Raw genomic sequence first — 20267 nt, forward strand, 5'->3', positions numbered from 1 at the left:
ATGCTTTTGCCAAATCTAGTTTTATTTAAGGTTCTAATGATACCTGGTAAGCCACTGATAACTTATTCTATGATTTTCTGGGTATGCCTTAACTCCCCAAGAACTACTGCTTTGCTGTAAATCTCAGACTATTCTGATTTAGCCTCATTTTTCAATTATTATTCCTTTTAACAAATGGCTTCCTATATGATCTCTGCTTCTTCCCTCTAAGAAAAAAAAAAAAAGAGAGAAGACATATATTACCAACAGAAGGAAATTTACTGGTTGATACGTACAAAACTGTGGTAAATGCTTTGCACACATTATCTCCCGAAATTCATCAACTATGAGAAACACCACCTCCTCACAGCACTTTTTTTTTCCTAATATCCTATTTTCTCAAGTCCTAGGAGGTAAGGCATGTATTTTTCTGGTCTTTCATGACTATTTCCAAAACACTTCTTCTCTCTTCTCCTTCAAAACCCTCCATATCTTTTTACATTTAATGCTACCTTTTTTTTTTTTTTTCCTGTCATTTACTGACCAGGTCCTAACAGGTCTGGGGACTAGAAGTCTGAAATGTGTCTTAGTAGGCTAAAATGAAAGTGTCAGCATACCTGTGTTCCTTTTGGAGGCTCTAGAGGAGAACGAATTTCCTTCGCTTTTCTAGTTTCCAGAGGCTACCCATACTCCTGGACTCAGGACTCGCCTCTTCCATCTCAAAGCCATCAAGGGAGGTTCATGACTTTCCATCAATTTGCTGCCATCAGTTTGATTCTCTCTATGCCTCTCTTCACTCATGACAACTCCTGTGATTACTCTGTACCCACATGAATAATCCAGAATAATCTTCCCATGTTTAGGTCAACTGATTAACAGTCTTAATATCATCTGCAACCTTTACTGCCCTTTACCATGCAACCTAAAACATTCAACAGGTTCCACGGATTAGAAAGCGAACATCTCTGGCGGGTGGGGAGGCATCATTCCACCTAACAGATAGGCTACTACATTTAGTGATGGAAAGACTGCTTTACATTTGTTGAGAAGAGGAGTCCATTAGCTGAGAATGAGGAAGGAAAAAGGCATGAAATAGTCTCTCTGGAAGTGAGAGAATAACATGACAAAACAATATGGCAAGTTCATGCTGTGGATCCATTTGGGGTTTGAGAAAATCAAATGAGGTTTTCTTGGTTTTCTCAGGCCAAGTAAATTGCTAGGGTAGGTATCTTTAATATATAGAGGCAAGACAGACAATGAAAATTAAACCATGATGGGGTGTGGGTAGAGGAAAGAGTGAGTGGGCAAAGATTTCAATGTATATGAAGGAGTTAATTCCAGTGAATAAGCACAGAAAGAAGTACAGATTGGGGGTGGAAGAGGGAGGACTGGAACTGTGAAGAACTATTCCATAACTCAGTTGAAATCACAGCATGGTCAAAGACATAGCTAAGGCTGACTAGTAAAGGAAGTGAGTTATGAAGAGAAGGTGCAGATCAGAATGAAATGCTTATAATTTCTATGTTAGAGGACATGAGTTTTTTATAATAACAAGTTCTACGGCATGACCACAGGTGTGTGGTTGCCTGAGAAGGAGTGAAGGTACAGATTACTGGATGAAAAAAGTGAAGAAAAGGAGATCATGGATTATCTACAACTAGAAGCTAAAGTCATTGAGAACGAGAATGTGGGGGGCACCTGGGTGACTCAGTCGGATGGTTACGCCTCTGCCTTCAGCTCAGGTCATGATCCCAGGGCCCTGGGATTGAGCCTGCATCAGGCTCCCTGCTCAGCAGGGAAACCTGCTTCTCCCTCTTCCTGACTGCTGTTTCCCAGCTTGTGCTCTCTCCCTCTCTCTGTCAAATAAATTGATAAAAACTTTTAAAAAATTAAAAAAATTTTAAAAAAAAGAAAAGAATGTGAAAGAAGTAGTGATGAAAAGAAAGATAGTGAGACTGGTGATAAAGCAATGGGGGAATACTAAATTCTACCTCAGAAACTAATAATACCATATATGTTTAATTGAATTTAAATTTAAAAAATTTTGTTAAGAATTAAAGGATAAAAGGTCACTACAACAATGACAAGCTCTGGTGACATAACCTGATAGCTTTCCTTTTTTCAAGAGCTCGAACTATAAGGAAGGAGAAAAAAAAGGGGGACAAGGGCCACCAGAAATAAAAAGGACACCAACATCTCCTATATATCCTCTAGTACCACAGTATGACAAAAAATATACCCACTTGAGATGGTTATAGGGAATGCAGGGATCTCAAATAACCAGGTTCAGTAATAGTACCTTTCAAAAGGAAACAGAACTTCCAGAGAAAACCTTGAGGATATAAAGGATTTTGGGGCCCATGAGCTCCAGAAAGTATAGCAGAAGTCAGGGAAATGGAGGAAGGGTGGGTCACAGTAGTGGGAAACTTGGATCAAATTAGGCTACACAGAAATCCCTGAATCTAGATAAGAGATGACCTGAGAGGTTTGAACTGCTCAGGCAAATGAGATAAAACCGGATAAAAGGCATGACTGAATTAGTCTTAATGGTCTCTGAAGGGGTAAGTAAAAATAAAAATAGTTCTCAACTACTGCCTCCTTAATGACATTATCCTCTTAGCCAGAGCCTTACATGCTGCCTTTGCATGCATAATCTCTTCAATTTTCTCTGTATCAAAGATAGATTCCATGGCCCAGCATTTTAATTTCTTCTTTGTAAAACCCTTAAATCTTTCACTCTCTCACTCTGTGCCTGCCTGATTGCTGCTGAAGAACAAAACAGTCTAATCTAACTTTAAATTCTTAACACACCATTTCAAATGGGCACTCAACACTGATCAGCTATCCTGCATTCCCCTAGCACATTTGCTTCTCCCACTTTCCAAAATGACTAGAATTTTTTTTTTTAGATTTTACATATTTATTTATTTATTTTGAAAGAGAAAGAGAGCAAGCTGGGGGAAAGGCAGAGGTGGGGGGAGAGAGAATCTCAAGCAGACTCCATGCTGAGCACGGAGCCCAATGTGGGGCTCATCCCACAACCCTGAGATCATGACATGAGCCCAAAAACAAGAGCAGATACTTACCGACTGAGCCAGTCAGGTACCCTGCCAAAATGACTAGTATTTTAAACCTTCTCCTTTCTCCTCAAGTCTTCTACCCCAGCTAATGACCTCAGTTCTCATTTCATCAAGGAAAACACAAAGATTACATAGACCTCATCTTCCCACAACAAAACTGACCCATCTATTTGCACCCACATGCACTTTCTGCATTCCTTCTCATCCTTGCTCCTATCAAAGACCAACCCTCCACTGTTTCTACTCTTGATCCTCTCAGTTCTTATCTTTTCAATGACTTTGGCTGCTTATCCTTTCCCCTGCCAGATTATTTTTCTCTCTCTCTCTACTATGTCATTCCTATGTTAAATACTACTCATTTTAAAAAAATAAATGAAGTCCCTCCCACTGCACATCAAAGCTTCTTCTGTAAGCATTAGTTATAAATGTTGTCACTACTTACTTGGTTTGCTTTCACCTCCTCCAACTGAGTTCCATCCTCAAGTTCCACTAAGACTGCTCTTGTCAGGGCAAACTCAGTCCGTATCATGTTGATAAATACAATGGTCACTTTTTTTTTTTTGTATCTCATTTGGCCTCTGGTGCATTTGATACAACCCTTTCTTCTCCAGGCTTCCAGGCGACCACTGTCCTTCCTTTCTTCCCACCTTGGTCTCTTTTGCTATGTTCTCCTCTTCAGACTACCAAATACCCTATTTAATTGTGGTAAGATTCGGTACGGGTACTGATTCCCCTGATAATCTCCATCTCCAGGTGTCACAAAAGTAGCTTTAGCTACTCTTATGCCTTTAAAAATTTATTTTATGCCTACTAATGGTGATTCCTGAATCCCTATGTATGTGCACTACTGAAATCTCTTCTGAACTCCAAACTTTGTAGCTAACTGCCTACTTGCATTTCCACTTCAGATGTCTAAAGGGCATCTTAAATTCAACATAGTCTAAGGGACCTCTTAATTTCCTCCCTAAGTATTTCCTCCCAAACTTTCCCACCTGAAGAACCGACACACCTATCTATGCCATTACTCTGTAATGGGCCAGATACTGTAAGTCATCTCTGATTCTTTTTCTCTCACATATCACAACCAATCTATGAATAATTCTACCAAATCCAAATCCAAAATAAATCCAGAATCTACCAACTTTTTACCAGCTCCATGCTATCACCTTAGTTACAAGACATTTTTATGGCTCTCTTGGATTACTGAAACAATTTTCTAACTGATATCCCTGCTTCTAACCTGATCTGTTCCTAAAAATCTTACTCCTCAAATAGCAGGTAGGATCATCTTTAAAATATATGTAGATATATATATATATTATAAAATTTTTAAAAAATTTTTTATAAACATATAATGTATTAATAGCCCCCCAGGCATACAGGTCTGTGACTCACCAGGTATACACACTTCACAGCCCTCACCATAGCACATCAAAAAAAAAAAAAAAACCCAGATTTTATTTATTTATTTTATAGAAAGAGATACAGTGAGATAGGGACACAAGCAGGGGGAGTAGGAGAGGGAGAAGCAGGCCCCCAATGAGCAGGGAGCCTGATATGGGCCTCAATCCCAGGACCCCAGGATCATGACCTGAACCAAAGGCAGATGCTTAACAAATTAGCCAGCCAGGCACCCCTAGAATCATCTTTTCAAAACATAAATCTGATCACATCACTTTCTTTCTCAAAACTCACTATATATTCACATTCTTAAAAAAGCCAAAAACCTTAGTTGGCTTACAAAATACTATATGATCTTGTCTCTAGTCAACACTCCAATAGTCCCCTCTGCCTCCTGCCTACTCTAGTCCATCCATATACCCCTTCAAACATGCCAAGTTTATTCATGCCCAGGGTATTCCCTCCTCAACACATAAAACAACAAACTGAACTTAAAAAAAGAAAAATAAAAAGCCAAAAAACTGCTGGATCATCATATCATTCAGATCCTCTGAGAGGTTTTCCCTAACTATCTAATCTAAAACAGCCACTCAGTTACTCATATTATCTTACTTCTCTATACAGTATCACTAACTTTGTTTTTTTTTTTTAGTTATTCCCTCAGCTTTGTCTACATCTCAGCTATCTACGTATCTTCACATGGTCTTAAGTACAAGAATATACTAACCACAACAGCTTAAAGGACTGCATTAAGAAACACATTATTAAATTAATGAATCTGAATTTTACATACTGTAACTTAAAAGATTACCTTATCTAAGGACCTATGAAGTGAAAAAGATTCAACTGAAAACCAGGTCTATTGATATTAGATCCTAATTGATAGGTATATTTCTCTCTTTGTTACGGCTGTTCTCCATTTTCTCCTATTCATCTTTTCCATTCATATTTAGCCATTAAACTTTATGCCATAAATAACCAGGCTTTTCATTTGCAACATCAAGATAAATATGAGTGGGCTTGAAGACATTAAATATCGCAAGCATCTAATGAGGTTTACAAAGATAAGTTGAGTTATACATGAAAGTAAACTCATACTCCCCACACTACAAACAAAACTGGCTATAGAAATTTTACTTTTAAATGAAATTTCAGTTAAGAAAAATATTACATTCCACAGTAACCATAATTACATTCCACAGTAACCATAAGCTATGTTATTATTTTTTTAAGATTTTATTTATTTGATAGATCACAAGTAGGCAGAGAGGAAGGCAGAGAGAGAAAGGAGGAAGCAGGCTCCCGGTTGAGCAGAGAGCCCAAGGAGGGGCTCAATCCCAGGACCCTGGGATTGCTACCTGAGCCGAAAGCAGAGGCTTTAACCCACCGAGCCACCCAGGCACCCCACCATAAGCTATGTTATTAAATTTACAAAAAAGAAAAAGATCCCGAAATAACTGGAAAACAGCACTTACAAAACTATTTTCCATTTTAAGATATGCTAGTACACCAAGGAGAATTTGCCATTAAGCTGACAGTAAAAACAAAAACTTTGATGAGTCAATCTGAACTCATATGTCTTCAAGAAGACTGATACCAGTCTCTCACCTCATATGACTGGGGGTAGAAGGAAAGGCATACTCACAAAGAGAAATGGGGCATGATAAGCACAGATAAGCACATTCAAAAAGAGAATTCAAAGAAGAGAAAAGAGATAGATAGATCCAGATCCTATGCTCCAGACTTCCTAATACTCTGATTAATAATACTCTTTAGAATTTCAACTCTCAAATGACACAACGTAATCATCAGGTTTTACACAGAACAATATAAGATTCAGTTTACAAAATCCATTCCCATAAATTATTTCTGACTAATTACAATGACTGAAAGGTTCAAAAAAAGCCTCTGATTAGTCAAAATCCAGTGAAGAAATATTCAAAAGAGTATGTTCCATAGTGTCATAGTGTCATAGTAGAAACTGCAGCAAAACTACCCAAATCCCAATGCCTTTACCAAAAAAATCACCCATGTTTTCTACTTACCAGTCCTAAAATAACTAATAACTGAATCTCTAGTAATTCCTGGAATCCTGCAGGTGGAAAACAGCATTCGGAATTGATTCATATCTAGAGGACTATTTTCAGATTTATCAACAGGCACTTTTTCTCTATTAAAACAAACAAACAAACAAACAAAGTATTTTGATCAACAAGTCATTCTAAAACTTATAAACCAAGTAGTCACAACTGTAGGATCCTCAAAATAAATAAATTAAGCTTCTCAACATTTTGCCATGTCAAACTTTGAGTAAATATCTTACTAAATTCACATAACTGTCCTTACTTTCTTAATAGCTGCCAGTAATTCAAGTTATGCCAAAGATTTATACTTCCTCTTTCCAACTGAGTGCCTTCCTTTGGAGGCCAGTAGTGTTCAATATAAGGTGCAGGACCAGCAAAATTGACATTCAGTTGCGATGGTAAACGAACATCCAGATAGGCACAATTCAGCCACCACTCTTCCAGCTAAAAGAAATTAAGAACATCAACCCAATGCTGAGAATACTCAGCATTGAATGTGTAACTGCAAGGGGAAAAAAAAAGTTGTATTTGTTCTTTTCTCTTTATTCTTTAACACTTAGAAACATGTTCTCTTACCCATGCCCATTGTACACTGATAACAGATTTTATTATATGTAAATTTTACCTTGGCAAGTTTGTTTTGAAAACAAAACAAAAAAAATTAAGAAATAAAGACATTTTCTTGTTTTAAATCATGGTAGATATTGAAAAATGCTACTGTGATCATTTCCTTTTTTGGAACTATCAGATCTTAAATACTATTCTGTTTAACTACACTATCAAAAACAGGCAACAAGATAACAATGAAAAGGCACCTTTTCAGAAAGATCTTATTGGAGTCATAAATACCAAACTAAGTACTTAGGTGTGTTTTCTCAGAGCACCTTGGGTAAATAAATATAAAACAAATCCTCATTTAATTTTAACAACTATTAAGGCATTTGCGATTACCCTTTTCCAAGCAAAAACTGAAATACTAAATCAGAAATCTAAAACCTTTTCAGTATACTTAAAACTAATTTAGATTTTTCACAGACAGGGCTTTGTGTGTCCGTCTTTTACAATCTGCAATTGAATTTCATGCTTAGGTAAACAGATCCCATCAAACTACATGGAGTTATTTTTTAAGGAACTGACGTTATAAACTATAAACTATAGTTTATAGTTTATATGTTAAATGTTTATATGTTATAAACATAATCAATCATTTAGGAAAAGAAATAAGCAAAAGGATATAGACTTCTTTATCTTTACCCTGATTTAATTATAAAATCACTCAAGTCTCAAGACTGAGAATAAAGGAATCTGGAAGTATAAAATTTCATAATTCCATCACAGGTATCAATGACTAATGAAAAGATCTGCTTCCTTTTTATTTCTAAAACTTAAAGATAGCTACAATCATTATTTCTAGAGTAAGGCAATGTTTTTTAATTACAAAAACTTATCCTCTGATTCGTACTACAGAAGTAATTAAGCTGAAGAAGTCAAAGACTCCCTGTAGAAAATTAGTGCCTCAGTAATTATTATACTAACATCTCCCCTTCAATCTATTTAACTAAAATACATAATACTCATAATCATTCTCCACTCCAATTTTGTAATGGCCCTTTCTCTCCCATATGATGTTTAAATATTTATATACCACCTATGTGGTATCTATTTTTGGTGTCTGGAGTTTTTTCAGACTAGGATTACCTGAACAAAGTCTTTCTCACAAGCAAGGGCTACAGAACACCTCCATCAGAACCACATGGGACAGCTGTCAACATAAGGGTTTCTGGGCCCCCATTCAGAATTCCTGGTCCCAAGCAATCTGTATTTTGACAGGTTCCCCATATAAGAGAGGAGCTCACACACAACAATCAAAACTCCCTAGAGTTAAACAATTTATTAATTCTTTTGGATGACTATAAAAATGGCTGAAAGGACTTACGCTAATAATTTTAAAATGAAAGCTATTTAAAATGAAAGCTATTTTTCATTCTTTAGGCATCATCAATTTTCTAATTCTAAGTACAATAACATAAATACCCAATTTCTTTTTCCTTTTGCCCTTTCAAGTAATTTCTGGTGCAGTTTTCTTCCAATACCATCTTGAAATTTTTGGACAATTTCTTTAGTTTTTTTATATTCTTCTTTATTTGCAAACGGCTTTACTATAAGGAAAAAATATTTCGTTAAAATATTTCGACATCAAGTAAAACAAACTCACCTCCACTATTACACAAATAATGAGACTCAATTATGTAAGATATGCAGTAATTATCACAGTGGTCCGATAAACCATGAGAGAATTTACATGAAAATGACTGAAAAGCAACAATACAAAATGCTATAAAAAAATTAAACAGGGGATACTATGTAATCTGATAACCATTTTCTGAAAAATTACTTCAAAATAATTCTGGATGATGACAGTTAAAATGATGAAGACAGGACTATCCTCTAGCTATTGGTCCAACAGAAGAGTAAATCCTGTATAGCAATAAATAAGAGAAATCAAAGCTTCTTTCCACTCATGTTCAAGCAGAGACTTGAACATCACGTATGTAAATGCAATACATATGTAAATTTAAGTATAAAGCCTGCCCATAGAAACCATTTTGGTTTCCTTCCCCAAAGGTGGGGGAGGGGATGGGAAGGTTCCTAGTCCATGAAAATGAAAACCAACTGTTCTGAAAATTAAGCTACAGACAAGTCAATTAGTAACCAAAGGACATTAATATCTTCCTTCTGTTTTATTTTGTTTCTTCAAAGTACTATCTTAGTCAATTTAAATAGCTCTAGAGAAAGTACAAGCAAGATGAGTAATAAAAATACAGCAAATAAACAGTAAAAAAAAAAACAAACAAACTAGAATTCCCAGATGAAAGTAAATGAGTTAAAAGAGAGAAAAAAGGAAGCAATTATAAAAATATCAGAGAACTTTCAGTTAAACAAAGTGAACTAAATGAATACATTTATCTCTAATCCTTCAAGAAACTCACTAAACGGACAGTAATTAAAAGGTATAAATCTATAAGGACAAAGAATCTGAAAGGAGAGGGCAGCAGACCAGTTAAACTAAGATTTCATGCATTATAAAAGAGGTGAGAAAATGGTAACTGAATTTGTAGAATGGTGAAAGTATCTAAAGCTGGAGAGTAGAAGGTAGGAAGAGACAAGGTAGGTTTAAGTGCAAACCAGGAAGCAAGCAAATGGCTGCAGTAGAATCCCAGAAAGGTAAATGGACTTCCAAGTCCAAGGCAAATGGACTTCCAAAGTGGGCAAACAGAGACTGATAACAGGTTGCTTAAAAATGTTCAGAAGCAGCAGACTACCATCTCATTCACACCCACACCTGTAGATCTTTCTCCATTCTAGAAAGCCAGGCAACTGCCTACCAACACCAGAAGTCTAGAGAAATTGAACCAGACAAACAGTATAAATAGATCCTAACCCATACTGGAAAAAAGAGAGATTATAATAAAAAAATAAGCCCTCCAGCCTCCTTTCCCTAGTTAGCCCACAAAAGACTAGACATTAGGTTCATGCCTTCTAAACAAAAGAGGATTCTTCTCTGGGGAAACGGATCAGTCCAAGAGAAGTATCACATATCTGGGCATGCTCCAGTCGAACTGCTAGATCTCGGCAAGAAGGTTCCCTCAAAGGCCCACCAGTGGTCACCATGCCCCTACCCATGCACAGAGCTCTAGCTACTGAAGATGTACTTCACAAAAATAAGTAAAAAGAGGAAGAAATAGACAGCCAGGAACCAGAGAATCCAACACAGGAGAGAGAGGTAAAAAGAACTGCCAGAGATGGGGGAAGGAAAGCTCCAAGCTAACAGTTGTCCAGCCCACTCAAGGAAAGTGAACACTAACTGAAGCAAGAAGGCAGAGGGCCCCAGGAGGGATGTCTCCAAGAAATGAAACCAAGAGAATAGCTCATGTATATAATGTACAGGTACATATCTATATACTTGTACATATCATATGTATATATATATAAATAATTTTTATATGTTTCATATATATATAAAGTATATAATGTAGTCAGGGATTTTCAGTATACTGAAGTATTTGAGAGTGAATTACTTACGGACACAAAGCAAAGTAGGCAAAGGAAAAATAAGCAAAACAAAACAAAGAATGCCATAAAAAGGCATCCGAAGTAAAATGAATAGTTCTCTTGTGAATAGCTGCCTAGTAAGAAACCCTAGATGGTCAGGTAAATTAACTCAGGTACATACAGATTTAAATCAGCTGAAACCTGGAATTAAATCAGGTGAATACTAATTTAATCCCAAATGGTGATTTTGTACAACTATATTGAAAGAATGAAAAGGAAAATGTGGATATGTTGGATTGCCTATATGTTGGGTGTGAAGAAGGGGAAGGTTAAAGGTATGAAAGAGCTAAATCACATCTTCTTAGGAACAAATTTATAATATCCACAACTAAAAAAAAACCTAACTACTATTTGTTTAATAGTAAGTTTATTTTAAGTTTAAAGTAAGTTTAAAGTTTACTTTAAATCTGGAGGTAAACAATACCAAAAAAAGATAAAATATTTGACAGAGAGAGTGGGATTTGGGTGGGAAGTAGAGCGTAAGGCAGAGGCCTACTACTTTTTATTATAAACCTAATAGTAGTATCTGGCTTTTTAAACTAAGGAAAAATTAACTTGAGAGATACAACAAAGTTCTGGATATTTTTAAATGCCTTTTTTGTTGTTGTTTGTTTTTTTAAGAGAGTGAACGAGAGCGGGTGGAGGTGGAGGGGCAGAGGGAGGGCGAGGGGGACAGAGAGAGAATCTTAAGCCAGCTCCATGCCCAGCTCAGAGCCCAACAGAGGGCTCAGTGTCAGGATCCTGAGATCCTGACCTCAGCCAAAATCAAGAGCTGGACACTCAACTGACTGAGGCACAGGCGCTCCAAGTTCTGGACATTTTAAGGATACTTTAATTATCATGAGCCTAAAGGAAAAAACAGTAAGAACTTCATCAACTTCTAATACTTTCAGTTGTCTAAGTTGCTAATAATATTAATATTTACTAGATCACAAACATACCTGCTTCAAGGTATTTTTTTAATGATTCTTCAAGGGAAGGAACAGGCAGAGATGGAAGAGAATCCTGGTACTGAAAAGTTCGCTCTTCAGTTGATTTAGCCAACTGATTTTCCATGATGCAATCAAAACAGGAAAACTAAAGGAAAAAAAGCCCTGATAGTTTAAATCTCATAAATACTCTTATATATGCTAGTTACAGTTCAATAAATCATTATTTAGGGATCACAGTATATCCAGAATTTGGTCCTAGTCCTTAAGGAATTCAGAAACTTGTCAGAGAAAATCAATTGGAAAAAAAAAAAAAAAGTACAGACTCCAATTGCTGGAATTCAAGGATTCATCAGTAGAACTAGTATAATTTTCACTTATCGAGCACCCACTATTTGCCAAGTAGTACAACAGGTGTGATAGAAGATAAATATCTAATCTTCCTAGTATCTCTGCCTTTCTGCATTCCCCTCCATTTTATGTATGAAGAAACCAAAATCCACATCTCTTTCATTAAAATCTTTGCCCTACATTAAACCTGAGATTGTGAGCAAACTCCCTGTAGGTCTAAATGGGTAGGTAGAATTCAGATGTGTAGCAAAGTATGATGAGTGGAAAGAAAGAAGTCTCTAGAGTAAAGTATGAAGAACAGAATAAGACTCAACCAGCTGTAGGATATCACAGAACACATAAATCATGACAAGTTCCTGTAGCCTACTTATGCAGATGGTTTGAGGTCTACACGAACAGCTTCAAGTATCCCAAAGCAATCTTAAACATTTATCACAAATTTATTAATTTTCCTCAAAGAACTCAAACTAACCCAAAATGTGAATGTATACAAATGTTAAATGGAAAATGAGATTTCTCAAAGAAGTCTTTAAAAAATAAGTTATATAATAGCAATTGAGAAATCAAGGATCTTTTACAGGAATTACCTGCCTTTCAAATGCCACTTTTTAAATTACAATAGCAAAGCCATACAAAATATTCCACTCATAGAAGGTTACAGAAAAAAACATCATCAAAAGCAAGGGTGTGACAGACCATTATCAGTCGATATAAATTTTCCCCTTTTTGTCTTAACAGAATCTTGAGTTCTAAATGGGTATAAAGCCACACTGCTTTCATTCCCACCATGCCTTAGAGCTCAGTATGACTTTGTAATGTGTCTCCTCCGGGTCATGCCCCTATTAAGGACTAACTACACTTACTCTCTCTATGCTTTCTCTCCTCACTGCCTAACAAGTAGGACCAACCAAAGCAGCACCATGGAACTGTTTATGGAAGCCATGTATTGAGGTTGTCAGAATCTTCCTACTAGCCCTAGACTTCTCCCAATAGATGTATGAAAAAACACTTTTATTCCTGTCATTGTTATGGTAAGAGTGTAACCTACACCACTGAAAGAATGATACAATCCGGGGCACCTGGGTGGCTCAGTGGCTTAAGCCTCTGCTTTGGCTCAGGTCATGATCTTAGAGTCCTGGGATCAAGCCCCAAGAAGGGCTCTCTGCTCAGTGGGAGCCTGCTTCTCCCTCTCTCTGTCTGCCTCTCTGCCTACTTGCGATATCTCCCTCTGTCAAATAAATAAAAATCTTTAAAAAAAAAGATATAATCCAAAAATAAGGTACAACAAAGATCTCATAATTCCTCAGCTTCTTCCCATACAGTGACTTTGGCTGCACTTCATTTTGACCACGCATAAATATAAATTTTAGACCAAATGGAAATATAGGTAGATACCAACTCCACTGCTCTCTAGCCATGAGCCCCTGGACAACTAACTTTAACTGAATTTCCTTATCTGTAAAGAGGATAATCATAATCAGAAAGAGATGTTATTAGGATTATTTTTAAATGCCTACCAAAAAAATTATAAAAATAATGTAATCTAGTTGAGACAACCAAACTATGCTAGGCAAAATTTCTGGGAATGGCTCCCACGATTCCACCCTTATACTCCCCAGAACCTGTGAATATAAGGAGATCATCACTTCCACGCTTGTGATCGTGTAGTCTTACACAACACAGTTAACCTTAAATAGATTACCCAGGTGGGTCTTATCACTGGAGCCCTCAGGAGCAGAATGCTTTCTCCAGAAGCTGGCTGCAGGTAAGTGAGGGAGATTAAAAGCAAGAAAAGGACTGAAGGTACTCTCTGGCTATCAAGATACAGGTGGTCTTATGGAACTGAAAAAAACCCCAGCTGGAACCCAGGGAGGAAATGGGAACCTCAGCTGTAAAAATGCGTGAAAATTAATCCTGCCAACAACCTTAATTAGCCTAGAGCTGGCTTCTTTCCCAGAGTCTCCAGTCAAGGACCAAGAACTACAGGAAACTTTATTTCAGCTTTGTGATATCCTTAGCGGAATATCCAGCTAACCCTACCTGGACCTCCAATCTATAGAAACTGTGAGAAAACCAATTTGTGATATTTATTTTGAACTGTTAAGTTTGTGATAAGTTGTTGTCAGCAGTAAGAATCTAATACACATATACAGAAAAAGATACCCTATTCCTTGTGTACCTCCCTGCTACTTAATAGACCCTAGAAAACTCATACCGAGACTACCAATCCCATACTAGTCATAACTCACCAAAAGGTACACTGAAAATAGAAACTACCAAATTTGTTCAGGAAGGATTATTCTGAATTCTCTACCACGAAGATTAAATAATTCCACAAGAACCACAAACGCCTTAAGACAATGATGTCACTGGAACTAATTTACAGTAGGCTTCCTGGAGCAATAAAATGCAAAGCATGTAAATAAAATGGTAAACAGAATCAGGAAGGTAAGTAAACAAACATAGTGTCACATACCGGTACACTAAGATGAATTGCTTAGGACTGCCAGGAGCCTGCGGCACCGATCCTGTTTCGAGAATACAGGGGTTAAACGAACTAGGCTGGTGACTGTAAGAGGGAAAAAGTATTTTTATATTTGGGAGATATTTTTAGCAAAAACTGGTGAACGAACGTGGAAGGCAAAAATTCTGGAAACTGGGAAGCCCCAAGACTTAAACTGTTGGGAATCAGAGCAAACACGCAAAAAAGTTCATCTGCTAAACGCTGGCTCGCAAGGACTACAGGAGTCACCAGGTTTGCGATGATCACACTCTCATTACACAAAGGGTCTCAGGGGAAGGAGTTCGTTCAAAGCTTGACTGGAGAAAACAGGGCAAGCAGAGCGCGACGAGAGCTCAGCCTCCGCCCACCCCACCAGGAGCAGCTCTGCACACTCAACGAGGCCAAGTGAGAGAAATGCGAGTAAGCAGCACTGTGGACAGCCCGGCGGCCCAACCTCAGGGCTAAGTTTCCGACCCCCACAAGCAAGATAGATAGATGCCGGCCAACACCACGCTCCCGCTGAGTCCCGGCGCTTCAGCCGTTCTGCTTTTATTCAGCTCTCTTCGAAGCAACCTAACTTTCCCTCACGATCCCCAAGGGCTGAGGGAGAGAGACAGCGCTGTCCCGTCAGGCCTGCAGATCTCACCGCTTGCGCTTCGCCTACTCCGCCGTAGCCCACAGCCGCCACTGCCCGCTCCTCCGCCGTAGCCCACAGCCGCCACTGCCCGCTCCTCCGCCGTAGCCCACAGCCGCCACTGCCCGCTCCTCCGCCGCCGCTGAGGAGCGGGAATTGGACGGAAAGCCGCGAGGGTCCCGCCCCGCGGTCACCGGGGAACGAGGACTGGACGGAAAGCCGCGAGGGTCCCGCCCCGCGGTCACCGGGGAACGAGGATTGGATGGAAAGCCGCGAGGGTCCCGCCCCGTACTTGAAGCCGGGGATGAGCCGGGCCTGCGCTCGGGTAGGACCCAGCTCCGCTTCCCGCGGGCGTCTTTCTTACAGAGGTCTGTCCTAGACTGCGCGCCGGCGAAAGGCTGCCCCGCCGCGGGAGGAACGGCCCCAAGCCCTGCGGCATCGCAGTTAACCACTTGGTGCAGATGGAGCACAATATCGGGTCAGGAGGCTCGGGTCCGGTAGTGCTCCATCCACGCAGGTACACTTAATCCTCTGGGACCGATTCAGGAACTAGTGGCTTAGACTCGTTTTCACCCACTTTGCGCAAGACTCGGCGCCCTGTTGCCCTTCCTCTTCTAGCCCCAGCTCCGGCTTACGAGCCGCCCTTCCTCCTTCCCAGTGAGACTCTTTGCAACTGGCAAGCTACAAGTTAGACCAATGCCTCTGAAAGGAATCCTGTTCTCTGGCAAGAGAGCAGTGACCGCAAAGATCTCTACTTTCTTTCCCTTTATCCAACTGAGACTGAAGTTAGCCCAACGTAGATAATGGCCCGAACACTCCGCAGCATCCCTACCTTCCCTACCCTTCTGCCCTTCTTCTTGGTCCCAGGGTCCGTGAAGCCCCAAGGGATGCTCACAGTACAAGCTTGGGCCTGATTTGATGTCTTTTCCTATTGTGCCCCCAAAATGGGAGTTTTTAACCAGAGTGGAGCTCGACAAGTTCAAGAGGATAACGATGTAATTAACTAAAAATTACATTTACTAAAAATTAACATTTCACAGGCTAGTCCATTATACATTTAACTTTTGAAACAAAAGATACTGTTTCAGTTTTCGTTTTAAATACATTGTTCCTTTTTGGGGGGAAGTAAAGACCAAGAGTTTGCACTGGCTCTGAACCAGATATCAATGATAAAGAACCGGATTTCAGATAAACATATCATTACATTAAACATGTCAAACCAGTCATTTATCTGTCTTTCCTAAATCCCTTCTAGTTAAATCTGACCTGAACAGAATTGAAGCCATGAATAAGTGGATATTCACTTAGTGTGAACAGTCATTGAGTTTTCTATGGAACAATTAACGTGTTTAATTACAGTGCAGCTCCAACCCATGCTGGAAGTATTGCATAATATAGGACCGCACACCTTTCTAATAAAAGTTCTGAATTCTGAGATGTACCAGGCCAAAAAGGCTTCAGATACGGAATTGTAAATTGCTTGTAGTAGTTATCTCCGAAGCTGTGATAAGAACATTTCTCAAAGTATGTAAATGTGTGTTCTGGATAATGTTAAAATTGGCTTACAAGGTAGTATTCTTAAACAGAGTAATTTTTAAAAACTGCTCAAAAGCCTTCATTCTACTTTTTGCTTCTTCCTAGTGAGTTTTGGCACCTCTTAAAAAGTTTGTGCATGTTTAATGGCTGTTGGTGGCATAGAACTTACCTTTGCTGTCTTCTCCTACTCCTGATATGAATTTAAAGGGAAGCAAATTGTTTCTGTAAAGATTCCTGTATTCTTGGAAGGAGGAAAAAATGTGGACTTAATGAAAATGACAGGACAGAGACTTGAGTATGCAGGGCAAAAACAATGTAATCTTTTAAAATATGTTATATTGATAAGTGCATGTACCCATAAACCTAAAAAGCATGTAAGTGATTTTTCTTAAAAAATGCATAATATGGGACACCTGGGTGGCTCAATGAGTTAAAGCCTCAGCCTTTGGCTCAGGTCATGATCCCAGGGTCCTGCAATGGAGCCCCACATCAGGCTCCCTGCTCAGCGGGGAGCCTGCTTCCTCCTCTCTCTCTCTCTCTCTGCCTGCCTCTCTGCCTACTTGTGATCTCTGTCTGTCAAATAAATAAATAAAATCTAAAAAACAAACAAACAAACAAACAAACACAAACCCAAGGAGTTTCTATTTAAAAATGCATAATATATATTTTTAATGGCAGATTCCAAATTATGTTCTGTTCAGGTTAAATTTGAACTACCTTGCACTTCCTAGGATGATGTGGGTGATACTGGCTAATAAGGAAGGTGTTTCAGGCACATGAAGAACGCTGATAACAAGAAGCTGTCCCAAGATTAAGAATCAATTGTGAATCAAAATATTTTTCTGGAGAAACACTTTAAGTACAACAAGTGATGATAATAAGTTTTTTTAAGTTGCCATAAAAGAGCTTTCATTTTTAGTCCTATATAGCTCTTTCTCACTATACTACAAATAGAAAAAGCCCTTATGGACAAGTCTAGATGAGTTCCATAATAAAAATACAAAACTACTAGAAGTTTGCATTTCCACTGCACATCAAACTTCTCATTAACTCTAATGAGATAGGGAAACTGAAGGGACTCCATTTTAGAAAGTCTCCAGCCCTCGTATTTTTCTTTTAGGCCCCATTTACTCATATTCTGTATTTCATCTTGCATCTGAGTAAACCAAAGAAGCTATGTTCCCACTCCAGGGGGGAAACAAGACAGTTGATCACTCTCTGAGTTTTGTCCTAGGTCCCCACACACCTGAGAACATCTTGAGAACAAACCACGATGGACACTGGGGCCAGTAGCCCCTCCAGTGATTTATGGAATTATACCTGTTCACCAAACAGTCACCTTTGTTGAGACTCTAATCTGGATTCCTTTTTTTTTCTTTTGATAGTTTTATTGTTTTATTAACACAGATATGATGTGCACGTAAGCTGTCTGTCTATTCATTTTCCTTGCTGCACAACCTGGCATTGAGATTGGTGGCTGTGGCAGCCATCCAGGCTGCTCTTTCCAAATGGCTTTGCGGTTCTTGGAGGAGACATTCAGAGAAATCTCTGCACACTAAGACTTTTTGCACATCAGCAGCACTTCAAGCTCCTTGACATTGTGGACTAGGAACTTCTAGAAGCCACTGGGCAACGTGTGCTTTGTTTTCTTCTTTCTCCTGTAGTCACTGTTGAGTATCAAGATCTGGCCCTTGAGTCTTCTATGTACTCTGTCATCAGTGCCTCTGGGTTTCTGCCAATTATGCTTAATTTCGACATATCGGTCTGACTGCTGCTGGCTGAACTTCTAGGTCATCTATTTAATGAATTTGGCCTTCCCCAGAAGTCTGAGGGCAGTCACAATGCCCAGTAATGGATGGCTGCCACGTCCACAGGCAGTGCTGGGGAAGAAAGACTAACCTGGATTTTCGAAGGAACCCATACCTTGGAACCCTTTCCAGTATAAATCCTAATCTCAAGCACTGGAGAAATTCCATTCTTCTCCTTTTCTGAGCCTCCCAGGCACTCCATCTTCTATGCTATATGCTATCACTTACGCTATTCATTAAACTCTGCTCTCACATCTTCCTGGCTTGTGTTTGATTTCTATCCTGCAGGAAGCCAAGGGCCCTCTTGGCTTTTCCTGTGGGACCCCATTTGTGTTCTCAGACATGGTTTGCCTAGATCACTAAGAAGTAATGAAGTAATATATAAATAGCTCTAATCTAAGGCGATAGATCTTTACTTTCATTCCAATGTGTAAAATGAACATATTGAAGAAATAATTATGTGGTCCCTTCTTATTTTTAATGGGGAGGACAGTAAAAAGGCGGTCATTTTGGGAAGCAGCCAACAACAAACTAAGGCATGCTGAATGCAAAGAGACCAACCAGAGACTAAAAATTAACTCCACTACCAACAACAGAAGAACACACAAGGAGCCTCTTTTTAGCAGTGATGATTGTTTCAGGATTGCTTTTGGTGATATTTACTGTATATAAAAATTTACCACCAAAATCCTGGCAAAGAGTTAAGGTAACTATGATGTTCTTATATCTGATATAAAAATCCTTATTACTAAACAGAACATGACATTTAAAAAAAAGTAAGAGCCTAATCAAGATATAATTTACATACCACAGTTTGCCCATTTGAAGTACATAAATCGATGGCTTTTACCATATTTGCAGGGTTATGCAGTCACCATAATCTAATTTTAGAATTTTTTTTATCACCTCCAAAAGAGCCCATTGTACTCATTAGCAGTCATTCCTCACAAACCCCTCATTCCTACCTCCCCAGCCATATGCAACCATTAATCTGTTTTCTGTCTCTATAGATTTGCCTATTCTAGACACTTCATATGATTAGGATCATAAAATAGATCTTTTGTGACCAGCTTCTCTCACTGAGCATCATGTTTTCCACATTTATCCATGTTGTAGCATATACATGCACTTCATTTCTCTTTATGGCTGAATGATACCACATTGTATGGATATACCACACTTTATCAGTTCATCAATTGATAGGCATTTGGATTGTTTCTGTCTCTTGGTTATTAAAATAATGCTGCTATAAATGTTCATGTACAAGTTTTTGTGTGAACATATGTTTTCATACCTAGGAGCAGAATTGTTGGGTCATATGCTAACTCGATGTTTAACATTTTTAGAAACTGCCACACTGATTTCCACCACAGTGACTGCACCACTTTACATTCCCAGCAATAATGAATAAAGATTCCAATTTCTCCACACCTTAAAAGCAATAACAATGTAATAGTAACATTTGTTATTGTAAATCCTTTTGATTATAGCCATCCTAGATGGGAAGTGTTAGCTCATTGTGTGTGGGGGGAGGTGTTTAAGATTTTATTTATTTATTTGACACAGTGATCGAGAGCACAAGCAGGGGAAGTGGCAGGCAATGGGAAGGGGAGAAGCAGGCTCTCCACTGAGCAGAGAGACCAACAGGGGGCTCAAACCTAGGATCCTGGGATCATGACCTGAGTGGACGGCAGACAGCCGATGTTCAACCAATTGAACCAGTCAGGCACCCCTCATTGTGGCTTTAATTTGCATTTCTGTGAAGACTAATGATGTTGAGCATCTTTTCCTGTGCTTAGGGACCAGTTGTATATCATTGGAGAAATAGCTATTCAGATTTTTTATCCAT

The 20267-nt window shown here is 38.7% G+C and overlaps 1 protein-coding gene across 2 annotated transcripts in view; it reads right to left on the minus strand.

The window, feature by feature from the left end:
• CROT (carnitine O-octanoyltransferase) overlaps positions 1–15145 on the minus strand; it is a 46036-nt gene extending 30891 nt beyond the window's left edge. The window contains exons 1-6 of one of the 2 annotated variants that reach the window (XM_032305302.1): positions 15087–15145; positions 14414–14465; positions 11599–11734; positions 8579–8703; positions 6807–6988; positions 6506–6552 (exon numbers count right to left, since the gene is read on the minus strand). In XM_032305302.1, coding sequence (XP_032161193.1) covers positions 6506–6552; positions 6807–6988; positions 8579–8703; positions 11599–11713 — 469 coding nt within the window. In that variant the 5' untranslated portion in view covers positions 11714–11734; positions 14414–14465; positions 15087–15145. Of the gene's footprint in view, positions 1–6505; positions 6631–6806; positions 6989–8578; positions 8704–11598; positions 11735–14413; positions 14466–15086 lie in introns of both variants that reach the window. The other variant, XM_032305301.1, reaches the window with a different exon arrangement.
• Positions 15146–20267: the final 5122 nt, after the last annotated feature.

The sequence above is a fragment of the Mustela erminea genome, chromosome 11 (assembly GCF_009829155.1).
Source record: "Mustela erminea isolate mMusErm1 chromosome 11, mMusErm1.Pri, whole genome shotgun sequence".
In the NCBI taxonomy this organism is placed as follows: domain Eukaryota; kingdom Metazoa; phylum Chordata; class Mammalia; order Carnivora; family Mustelidae; genus Mustela; species Mustela erminea.